Source organism: Dipteris shenzhenensis, unplaced genomic scaffold (genome assembly GCF_047967505.1).
Source record: "Dipteris shenzhenensis isolate YYH24624 ecotype China unplaced genomic scaffold, Dip_SZ_1.0 scaf0573, whole genome shotgun sequence".
Classification (NCBI taxonomy): Eukaryota; Viridiplantae; Streptophyta; class Polypodiopsida; order Gleicheniales; family Dipteridaceae; genus Dipteris; species Dipteris shenzhenensis.
Window position 1 is genome coordinate 104,690 of NW_028239879.1, and position 11,088 is coordinate 115,777.

The 11,088-nt window shown below is 49.3% G+C and overlaps 1 protein-coding gene across 1 annotated transcript; it reads left to right on the top strand.

Moving 5' to 3' along the window:
• The first annotated feature begins 237 nt into the window (after positions 1 to 237).
• Positions 238 to 1,963, top strand: LOC147878092 (uncharacterized). Its single transcript, XM_087372432.1, has 4 exons — positions 238 to 493; positions 586 to 847; positions 944 to 1,313; positions 1,391 to 1,963. Exons 1-4 carry the CDS (start codon positions 360 to 362, stop codon positions 1,888 to 1,890), a joined length of 1,266 nt encoding a protein of 421 aa, XP_087228558.1. The 5' UTR covers positions 238 to 359; the 3' UTR covers positions 1,891 to 1,963.
• Positions 1,964 to 11,088: the final 9,125 nt, after the last annotated feature.

The following is an 11,088-nucleotide window of genomic DNA, read 5'->3' on the forward strand; positions in this document are numbered from 1 at the left end:
CACTCCTCCGAATCCTCTAGACCGTCCTGCTCTGCGTGTCCCTCTCTTGTGCCTCGGTATCCCTCTACTCTTGGCAAGCTGGCGAGTCTGAGTCTGCGGAAAGAAAATCATCTCTCAGTCCCCTATCACCTCCTCCAGGCGACCGCTATGGGACCACTTTACCATCGATGTAAAGCCAGCTGCCCTAGCGAAAAGTCGTGAAGTGTGTGTGAGACTAAGGAAAAAGCAATGCTTTACAAAATATTTTTAAAACTCTGCTAGCCTTCCCGCCCACCCCGAAAATACACACACACACACAGCAGAAGCCGAAGAGCTGAAGAGAAGCGCAGCAGTAGCAGCAGCGGTGTTTCGTCGAAGAGATGCCGAATAGGATGGGGGAGTGCGTGCCCAATGAGCGCCTCATTCGAAAGAAGGGCCTTTGGACCCACGACATCGACGACTTCAAAAAGCTCTGGCCCTTCGACGATGATAGGGTTTTGTCGGTTTCCTCCACGTAGGCTCTCTCTGCATGCCTCTGTGTGTTAAGCATGTCAAATCTTTTTCTCAACTGTCCGACTGAGGGGCGTGCATACATGCTTGCTGCAGATCAGACTGCTACGAAGAGAGCGTTCTGTACGACAATCAGCAGACACTCACAGGAGCGAAGATACTGGCATTGCGTTCAAGCGGTGGACGTGCATCTGCTTTTGCATTGTCCCCTCCTGTTAAACGGTCTGCACTTGCGGACGCCGATGCTGCACTGCAAGGCTTTACCAGTGAAATTGGGCAGCTTGAGCAGCCATGGGATGGGTCTCATGTGGTCGCATTGGCGTCTGCTGGTCATGCTTTAAAGTCACACGACAGGAATGTGAGAGAGCCTGCCTGCAAACAAACAATTTTTTTGTTACTCTCTTTGCTCTTTCTTTGGTCGTTCTGAACGTATTGGGGGGGCTGTTTCTCGCAGGTGCGTATTAACGCTGAGGTCTTTGTAGGCCCGTATGTTCCTGAAAGAACATGGAAGAAGGGAGTTCACGTGCTTGCCCGGAATCTGGAGCCGGCCTGGCCCAAAGTCTCCCTGCAAAAACAAACTTCCCCTTTTGTGAAGACGAAAAAGGACCACTCCAAGCTCACGCCTGCCAAGCCAACAGCATCTAGTCAAAGGATCATTGAACCAGATCTTCTCTTTGCAGTCGTCACGGTTGGGGCTGACTGCTATGGTGATGTTTGGCCTCACCGTCGCATAGAACCTCACAGTAAACAATGGTGGTATGTACCGACATGTCACATGCCAGATCCAGAGTCTGATCAGTTGGTGTATTGTCTCTGCTATCCAGGTAAATAATCTTCCCTATGAGTAACTACTATTCTTTGAGTGATCGTATGTCCCACATTTCCCTGCATATGACTGTAGGTCCGGTTGAGGACGATGAGATGGATACAAAATATGGAGTGGTGGACAGCAAGAAGGCATCGCTTCTGCTAGCAAATTTGAATCAGTCAGTTGTAGTTCCTGATAGAATGTCGGTCAGTGTTGGGGATGTCATCGGAGCCAATGATTATGTGCTAAAATTCCGAGCCAGTACCACGTGTGGCAGCTCTGGTGGACCTGTTGCATCGTTGAATGAACCACTGAAATTGTACGGTATCCATGTTCGTGGGAACTTTGATTATCGATTGTCGTCAGACATGGAAAGCAACTATAACCTAGCCACTTGTGTCAACCACCCGTTGTGGGTACTGAATTATGTGAAGACCACATTGCCGGTTCTGTCACATGTCAGAGAGTGGCCAGGTGCCTACATGCTTGACACTTTGCTGGAGTATTTGAATCACCATGAGACAGTCATTCGAGATAATGACATGTGGCATGTTGTGGAGAATTTCAAGAGCTGTCATGCGGTGGATGCATAGGCATTTTTGTGGAAGTGTGAACACTTACGAAATCAACGCCCCTCTTCATAATGGGCTGTTATTTTGACTTGTAGCTATGCTTTTTTTGTGTGCTTACGACGACTGATCAGTGGGTGTGTGCATGCCTTTAAAAATCAGTGCCTCCCTCTACTATATTCACTTGTTTCTGCTCGAAAGTCTCTATATTGAGGTATGCAAATGCCCAAAGATGAGGTAAGAAGGGAACTCTGTAATGTTGCTGTTTAATACCGTTTTTGATATTATCTCTGTGACCCTCCAAATGAGCCAATATGGAGTTAAAAATAAACTGGCATGAAGAGGAAAAGAATGAGTGTTATCAGCTTTTGAAACTTTAACCAAACCACAAGATCAGCTTCCAAACCCTAATCGCAGCACTTTGGGACAGATGTTACCTTGGGAAAGACCGATTCAGAGGGCTGCAATAATTGCTCACAGCTTGGAAAGAGTCCAGGACTACGCAAGTCCATTGACGCTCACTAACTCGCAACGTGTCGTTGTTAATTGTACATGGTGGCGACGTCTCCATCGTCTGAATAGGTGTTCACACATGGGATGACGAAGGGACGATTTCATTGATCTACGTCAACCCACCTGAGAAAAAGGAAAATCAGAATTTTGGAATAGCGTTAGACCAGAGATGCCTCGATGCAAGCTGAATTTGAGTATGCCGTGTTGCGCTGTATGGGCACTTATGATTCTTTTGGTCTGTTTAAAGATACGCCAAGGTCACAAGAGTCCTGCAGAGAAACCCACGTTGGGTTAAGCAAACCAGACCACAAGAAACTGCAGGTCTTGGCAGCTTGTTTGGAAAAAAAAAAGGAGAGCATGTTTTTTCGTCAGGTCTGAGTGGATTACTGCCTAATATTACAGAAAAAATTGTTAGGTCTGAGTGCTTAATGCGCCAGTAAAACCTTGGAAGCTAGGCCTTGAGCAGAAAGCAGAATTTTTGGCACCAGGAAGTGTGTGATGTACGAGCCCGAGATGAAAGAACACCTACTAGAATTGCCTCAAAACAATTTGTAGGAGTATGCATGCCCAAGATGGGCTGGGATGCCAGCAAGACATAAATGCTTTTAAATGCATTGTGGGGTTGTTTTGAATTCTCCAGAAAAGGACAACACAACAGTAAGGCGTTAATGCCTTCGTAATTGGTTGCAAAAGGGCAGAGTGTTATCTGGTGCATGTTTGAAAGGATTGCTAAAGCCCAAGTGTTGAAATTGTGGTATTGGCTTCTTTATAACATGCCATGTCATCTCGTGGGGACACTGAAAGGGTTGCAGACACTGGTCGGGTCGGACCAGAACAAATTGGGCATTCCAATGAGGAAGACCCATACAGAGAGCTGCTTGAACAGCTTGCTCAAGCAGGAAGGGGTCCTTTATTTCCTCATGCAGAGGAAGAGCCAGAGAAAGTTTCTTCTGTAGCTACCCAAAAGCAGATTGGCAGGAAAAAATCCCAGAGTTCAACCCCTTCCCTCTCCTCAGATGTTGCATCCAGGAAGAATAAGAAGTCTCGCCGTGAAAGCCAGAAAAAGATGAAAAGGGAGAAAACTAAGCGCCACAGATCTTCGAGTTCATCCCCTTCTCTTTCATCTGGTCATGCTTCTAAGAGGAGTAAGGCTTTCCATCCCGAGTCTAAGAAAGGGAAGAAGATGAAGAAGAGGAAGAGAAGCAAGGAATCCTCTCCTTCCAGTTCATCCACATTTTCTAGTTCTTCTTCTACAGATTCCTCATCTACTTCTAGTTCCAGTTCATCATCCAATTCAAAAATCTCCCCAGCTCCCAAACGCAGAAAGAAAGAAGTTGCTTAGAAGAAAACTGTCCTGCAGGTACTTGAGTCAAGGGAATTTAAAGAAGGCGGTAGGTCTGTGCAAGTTATCACCTACAATGGTCAATATGGTCAGCCAGATAAGCCTATGCAATTTATAAGGTAGTTTGATGCTGTGTTTGGCTCAGAAAATTTTCTGGAATGCGTATGGCGGGCTTGCATCTCACTGGTACAGTTGGTGCGTGGTGGAGTGCGCATACCACAGATGGGTCAGCCCCAAAGGACTGGAAGGGCTTTAAGAAGATGTTCTACAAGCAATTCATGCCTAAACAGTTCAGAGATCATGTCCTCCTTGGTTGGGAGAGTTTGCACATGGATGTGGGAGACACAACTGAGACTTATAACTATAAGTTTTGGGATGCATATCTGTAGATTGCTCCCTTCAAGAAAGTCTCTGAAAAGACCCAACTCAGGAAGTATCGGGCAGGCTTACATCCAAAAATTCAGGCTATTGTAAATACGCAGCACAAAGTCTATCCAGCACATGATGCATTCAGCTTCAGTGGCCAGGCTCATGCAAATGCAGGACCCTTCTACTGTGCCATCACTTCAGGCTGGGACAACATAGAAGAAAAACCCAGCTCCACCCAGGTTTGAGAAAAGAGATTTTCCCAGGGCTGAGAAAAGGTCCTACTTTTTGGCTCTTGCCCCTTGAATTCTGGGCCTTTTTGCACTCTTCTAGGTCCTACTCACCAAATAAACAAATACCAACACTTTAACCCATTAGAGGTTAGCCAAATGCATGCATTCTAATTCTTGGACTAATCCTAGTCCTTGGTGGGCATCCCCACATGCTCATTAACCAATGTAAAAACAACGGAAAATAAAATTTGTTCTAGTTGACTAGATTTGACCAGAGTCAATCTAAATAAAGATTCCTCTTTATTTCTCTTGAGAGTTACAAATTTGTGACAACTTTGTCAAGTGTCCAAGTTGGGAGCAATGGAAGTAGGTGGTAAGAGTCCAAAAGATAGCCAAGAGAGCGGAGTAGCAATCTAAGAAGAGAGGAGTGTAGAGTGTATATCACCGGTGAAGAGCAGAGGAGGGCCATGGACTTATGTAGGTTGTAGCACACAGGATGAAAAGGGGCTGACACCTTTCTGCAAAGAGAGTGTCTCGTGACACATGAAGGGACTGCCAATGTTGAGCTGACGCCTGGTACGGGTTTGGCAGCTCTTGTTGTTATATCGAGCACCCACTGGTTTATAGGATTTTCATTGGGTGAGCTGCGGGCTGGGGACCCCAAGGCAGGTCCCGAATACTTGGTCCCATGAGGGTCTTGGTACCTTCCCCGCCCTTCACTAGTCAGTGAGGAGGGTCCACACTTGAGGTGGTTCTGAAATAATTAAGGTAGGGGGCCAAGGGTTTTTTCCTGGAGATAAGTCACCCAACAGCGGGTACGCACAGCGGAAGACTGATAGTAATGCCCGGGAGCTCACACAGTGTGGTGTGGGTGTGGAATCACAAACTTCTTAACTTAATGTGCATAATATAGATGTGCAGACTCATTAATAGACAATGAACCAGCCAGATAGAGAAACCACCCAAAATATATATTTCCGTCCAAAACTATGGACACAATACAAAATAGATAGATCCAGAGTCCCACCAATGGTGTGGTCCTGTGATCTAACCACAAGGTCCTTCTCCAATCTGCTGGCTATCTCTAGACTCGATCCCGCGTGCTCCACCTCGAGCGTCTGTAGACTTTCCGTCCAGTGTGTTCTCCACCTTACTGCCAGTGAATCAGCCTAGGTGGGCAGCCCCTGCCAAGCTTTGTCTGCAGCACACAGGTCCCTGTTCCACTGCTCCAACCTGCTTGTGAATGGCTGCTCCAGAAGGTATGATGATCTCAGCACCTTGCTGCCCTAGAAGACAGCCAAGGTCCAGCCTCTCCCTAGAGCTAAGTCTGCGGCACCTGTTGCACTCTCTCACCTCCTGTAGATAGGCTCAGATAGTAGGCTTCCTGCTGCTCCTTTCTGCCCTGGAACTGCTGGCTATGCTGGATATTAAATGAGGCCAAGAGCCTCTCCTTATATAGGCCCTAAGGCCTGCTGAGAAAACCGACCAGCCAGCCTCATACTGGCTGACCAGACTGGCCGACCAGTCTGCTGCTGGTCCAGCCCTTTAAGGGCTCACAAAACTAGGCCTTTATGGCCCACACTTTGAGGGTTTTTGGCCCTCCAATCTAGGCAAGGGCCCAGCCCCTAGGTCAGCCCTATATAAGGCCTGGTTGGCTGCCTCAAAGCAGCTCAACCAGCCTCTCTCCTGGCTGACCCATGTGCTGGTCTGTCCCGCCTGTGCTGCGCCACTCTGATCTGCCCACTTGCAGGCCTGCTCCATCACTTGGATGCCCCGCCATCTGCACTGTAGTTTGTGCCATTTGTTGCAGCCTTCTTCTCTTGTGAGGTGCTGCCCATGTGGCAGCCCCCCCTCTCTCTCCTCTGGGCATCTTCTGCCCTAGGTCTCCCTCCCCCACGCTCTCCTCATTTGGGGGCTTACAGATGGGGAGGTGACCTTTCCAACACCCCCTCTCACCGACACATATCGGCAAGGGCCCAGCCCCTAGGTCAGCCCTATATAAGGCCTGGTTGGCTGCCTCAAAGCAGCTCAACCAGCCTCTCTCCTGGCTGACCCATGTGCTGGTCTGTCCCGCCTGTGCTGCGCCACTCTGATCTGCCCACTTGCAGGCCTGCTCCATCACTTGGATGCCCCGCCATCTGCACTGTAGTTCGTGCCATTTGTTGCAGCCTTCTTCTCTTGTGAGGTGCTGCCCATGTGGCAGCCCCCCCTCTCTCTCTTCTCTTGGCATCTTCTGCCCTAGGTCTCCCTCCCCCACGCTCTCCTCATTTGGGGGCTTACAGATGGGGAGGTGACCTTTCCAACACCCCCTCTCACCGACACATATCGACCCAATGCCAACACGTCGATGAAGATGCTCCAGTAACTCCCTGGTCGTAGTCCTCTGGAACTTTTCGGTGTCAAAATATTTTCCTGGATTTTCATCCAGTGGCTCGTGCTCCACCAGGTCCGGTTCCGGTTCCGGTTCCGCACACCATCCTGGTACACAGGTCCATCTTTCGTAGCACCTCTTGGCACCACCTCCTTCAGTCACGTTCTTGCCTTCGATCTCGAGCAACCCAGCCTCCACGATCTTCCAGCTGTCCCCCTCATAATGAGTGAACTTGGAGTCTTCCAGGGACCATGCTCTGAGGGTCTGTTTCAACCCGTCTTTCCTTTGGCAAGGTTTGGAACAAAAGTACATCTCGAGATAACCTGCCGCGAACTTTAAATGTACCTGACTGAACCTGAGTCATCCTCCTTCTCGCAAGGGCACAATCCTCCAGTCGTGGAAGTTGATTCCCTAGAGCTTTTGAATTAGGGTGGTCCTTCCAGCAAGGTCCCTGCGTTCAGGCTCCCACACCTGTGAGCCTCCTACTTGGGCTCTCATACCATGTTAGAAATTACCCAACAAAGGGTACACACAGCGGAAGACTGATAGTAATGCCCAGGAGCTCACACTGTGTGGTGTGGGTGTGGAATCACAAACTTCTTAACTTAATGTGCATAATATAGATGTGTAGACTCATCAATAGACAATGAACCGGCCAGATAGAGAAACCACCAAAATATATATTTCCGACCAAAACTATGGACACAATACAAAATAGATAGATCCAGAGTTCCACCAATGGTGCGATCCTTTGATATAACCACAAGGTCCTTCTCCAATCTGCTGGCTATCTCTAGACTCCAGCTCGCGTGCTCCACCTCGAGCGTCTGTAGACTTTCCGTCCAGTGTGTTCTTCTCCACCTTACTGCCAGTGAATCAGCCTAGGTGGGCAGCCCCTGCCAAGCTTTGTCTGCAGCACACAGGTCCCTGTTCCACTGCTCCAACCTGCTTGTGAATGGCTGCTCCAGAAGGTATGATGATCTCAGCACCTTGCTGCCCTAGAAGACAGCCAAGGTCCAGCCTCTCCCTAGAGCTAAGTCTGCAGCACCTGTTGCACTCTCTCACCTCCTGTAGATAGGCCCAGAGAGTAGGCTTCCTGCTGCTCCTTTCTGCCCTGGAACTGCTGGCTATGCTGGATATTAAATGAGGCCAAGAGCCTCTCCTTATATAGGCCCTAAGGCCTGTTGAGAAAACCGACCAGCCAGCCTGATACTGGCGGACCAGACTGGCCGACCAGTCTGCTGCTGGTCCAGCCCTTTAAGGGCTCACAAAACTAGGCCTTTATGGCCCACACTTTGAGGGCTTTTGGCCCTCCAATCTAGGCAAGGGCCCAGCCCCTAGGTCAGCCCTATATAAGGCCTGGTTGGCTGCCTCAAAGCAGCCCAACCAGCCTTTCTCCTGGCCGACCCATGTGCTGGTCTGTCCCGCCTGTGCTGCGCCACTCTGATCTACCCACTTGCAGGCCCGCTCCATCACTTGGATGCCCCGCCATCTGCACTGTAGTTCGCGCCATCTATTGCAGCCTTCTTCTCTTGTGAGGTGCTGCCCATGTGGCAGCCCCCTCTCTCTCTCTTCTCTGGGCATCTTCTGCCCTAGGTCTCCCTCCCCCACGCTCTCCTCATTTGGGGGCTTACAGATGGGGAGGTGACCTTTCCAACACCCCCTCTCACCGACACATATCGGCCCAATGCCAACACGTTGATGAAGATGCTCCAGTAACTCCCTGGTCGTAGTCCTCTAAATGAGGCCAAGAGCCTCTCCTTATATAGGCCCTAAGGCCTGCTGAGAAAACCGACCAGCCAGCCTCATACTGGCCGACCAGACTGGCCGACCAGTCTGCTGCTGGTCCAGCCCTTTAAGGGCTCACAAAACTAGGCCTTTATGGCCCACACTTTGAGGGCTTTTGGCCCTCCAATCTAGGCAAGGGCCCAGCCCCTAGGTCAGCCCTATATAAGGCCTGGTTGGCTGCCTCAAAGCAGCCCAACCAGCCTCTCTCCTGGCCGACCCATGTGCTGGTCTGTCCCGCCTGTGCTGCGCCACTCTGATCTACCCACTTGCAGGCCCGCTCCATCACTTGGATGCCCCGCCATCTGCACTGTAGTTCGCGCCATCTGTTGCAGCCTTCTTCTCTGGTTGGCTGCCTCAAAGCAGCCCAACCAGCCTCTCTCCTGGCCGACCCATGTGCTGGTCTGTCCCGCCTGTGCTGCGCCACTCTGATCTACCCACTTGCAGGCCCGCTCCATCACTTGGATGCCCCGCCATCTGCACTGTAGTTCGTGCCATCTGTTGCAGCCTTCTTCTCTTGTAAGGTGCTGCCCATGTGGCAGCCCCCCCTCTCTCTCTTCTCTGGGCATCTTCTGCCCTAGGTCTCCCTCCCCCACGCTCTACAGATGGGGAGGTGACCTTTCCAACAGATTTGACCAGCTCTCAAAACAAAACAAAATGATACTTTTCATGCAGAAGAAGGATAAGTCAGCACGACTCTGTGTTGATGATAGGGCGCTCAATAAGCTTACAATCAGCAACAAGTTCCCAATGCCCCGCATCGAGTACATATTAGAAAGGCTCAACGGTGCAAAATATTTTTCCAAGATCGACCTTAAGAGTGGCTATCACCAAGTCCGCATTTTTGAAGCTGACATTCCAAAGATAGCTTTCAAGATAGAGCGAGCTCATTATGAGTTCGTTGTGATGCCGTTTGGTCTCAAGAACGCCCCATCGACCTTCAACAAGATGATGTCGCGGTATTTGCCAAGTATATCGGGGTGTTTCTTTTCATCTTTTTGGATGATATCCTAATCTTTTATGCCACAGCTGAGCAGCATGTTCAAGACGTCTGCAATGCCCTTTAGGTGTTACGTGACAACCAGCTCTATCTCAATGCTAAGAAAAGTAAGTTTGGGCTGAAAGAAATACAGTACTTGGGGTACATCATAAGCGCAGATGGCATTCACTTGGATCCCGAAAAGATCCAAGCCATTACTACTTGGGCTGTCCCTATGTGTCACGAGGACGTGAAAAGTGATGTAAAGAATCTTCGTAACTCAACCTACGCTTAACCCGGGGTTAACCATGGTTAAGTGTTGTAATGGTTTGGCTGTGAGGGACTGGCTAGAGGAAGTGCACACTTCCTAGAAGTTCCTAAGGGCAAAGTCTAGGTGCACCACTAGGTCCTAGGGGCAAGGCAAAGGCTTTAAAAGAGGGGTCTAAAAGTTGGGCCCAAGGACAACCAACGTTGTCCTTGGTATGGGGGTCAGGACTTTAATGAAGGGGCAAATGGCAAGGAGGAGGTGCCATTTGTCAAGCATGTGTATGCATGCCTTTCCCCCACCTTCCATCTCTCTCCCCTCACTCTCCTAGAAGTGTAGGACGTTTTCAGTTGTTCTTGTGCAGTTTTTGAGCTGTTTGAGCTGTTTCAAGCCTGTTTTCAGCTGTTTTAAAAGTGTTTTGACTGTTCCAAGGCTAGTATGCACTTCTAGGAAGTGCCAGAACTCATTTTTGGACTTTTGAAAATTTTTTGTACGGACTGTACGACGTTTGTACGGGTGTACAGAATCCGTACAGACGTGTTCAGTTGCCTCCAGCAGGTGCCCGGGGTTGTCTTTTGCTGTGCTGGACCTTTGTGCACATGTTTTTGGCTGCGTGGTGGCTTCTGGAGCTGTTCTGGACCAGTGTCCATTCGGGGCAGATATGTGAACCATCTTTCCTCTACAGTTCTTTCTTGTCTCTACCTTCATTTCTCTCTCTTCTCCTGATTGCTGGAAGACACCTGCACCCTGCGGGGAGCTTGGATAGAGGATAGGTGTGAGGAAGGAGCTCGTCCCTCTGCCACAGATAGCGGGAGTTGGTTCCAGGTTCAGTTTTTTCCTTGTTCTTTCTTGCTTTGCAGCTTTTTGCAGTGAATGCGTGTTGTGTGGGACTCCAAAAGGTTCTAGTAAGCACCCAAAGGCCAGGGTGATCCTGTGGAAGGCCTAAGGACAGTGTGGATGCATGTGATAGCCTTGAGGCTGCCTTGAGCACAGTTTGCCAGTGGTTTGGATGCTTGAATGCCTCTAAGTTGAGTTTGATCAGAAGTGAATGCTTGAGTATGCCTTGCCAGTGGGAATTCTAGTGGTGCAATGGGATTAGATGCCTTGAAGACAAGTAGAGGATTTGCAGAGAGGAACAGTGTAAGGTTGAACCCTTGTTGTAAAGCATTTCCATTTAGAAGCAATAAATAAATACCGTAAGGGGCGCAAAGGCATTTGGGGCCTGTGGGTGCACTGTGTACTATTTTCATTGATTTAGCCTCACCTTTGTTGTTGTTGAAGCTTGTTTCTATGTTGTGCTAAGTGATTTAAGTGACTGAAGCTTGCATTGTGGCTATTTATGAAGTTTATGACTGAGTAGAAGAAGAT

Coding starts and splice junctions, on each gene's coding strand:
- LOC147878092 (XM_087372432.1), top strand. CDS start 360: ATGCCGAATAGGATGGGGGAGTGCGTGCCCAATGAGCGCCTCATTCGA. Junction 494..585: donor GTTTTGTCGGTTTCCTCCAC/GTAGGCTCTCTC, acceptor TGCTTGCTGCAG/ATCAGACTGCTACGAAGAGA. Junction 848..943: donor TAAAGTCACACGACAGGAAT/GTGAGAGAGCCT, acceptor TGTTTCTCGCAG/GTGCGTATTAACGCTGAGGT.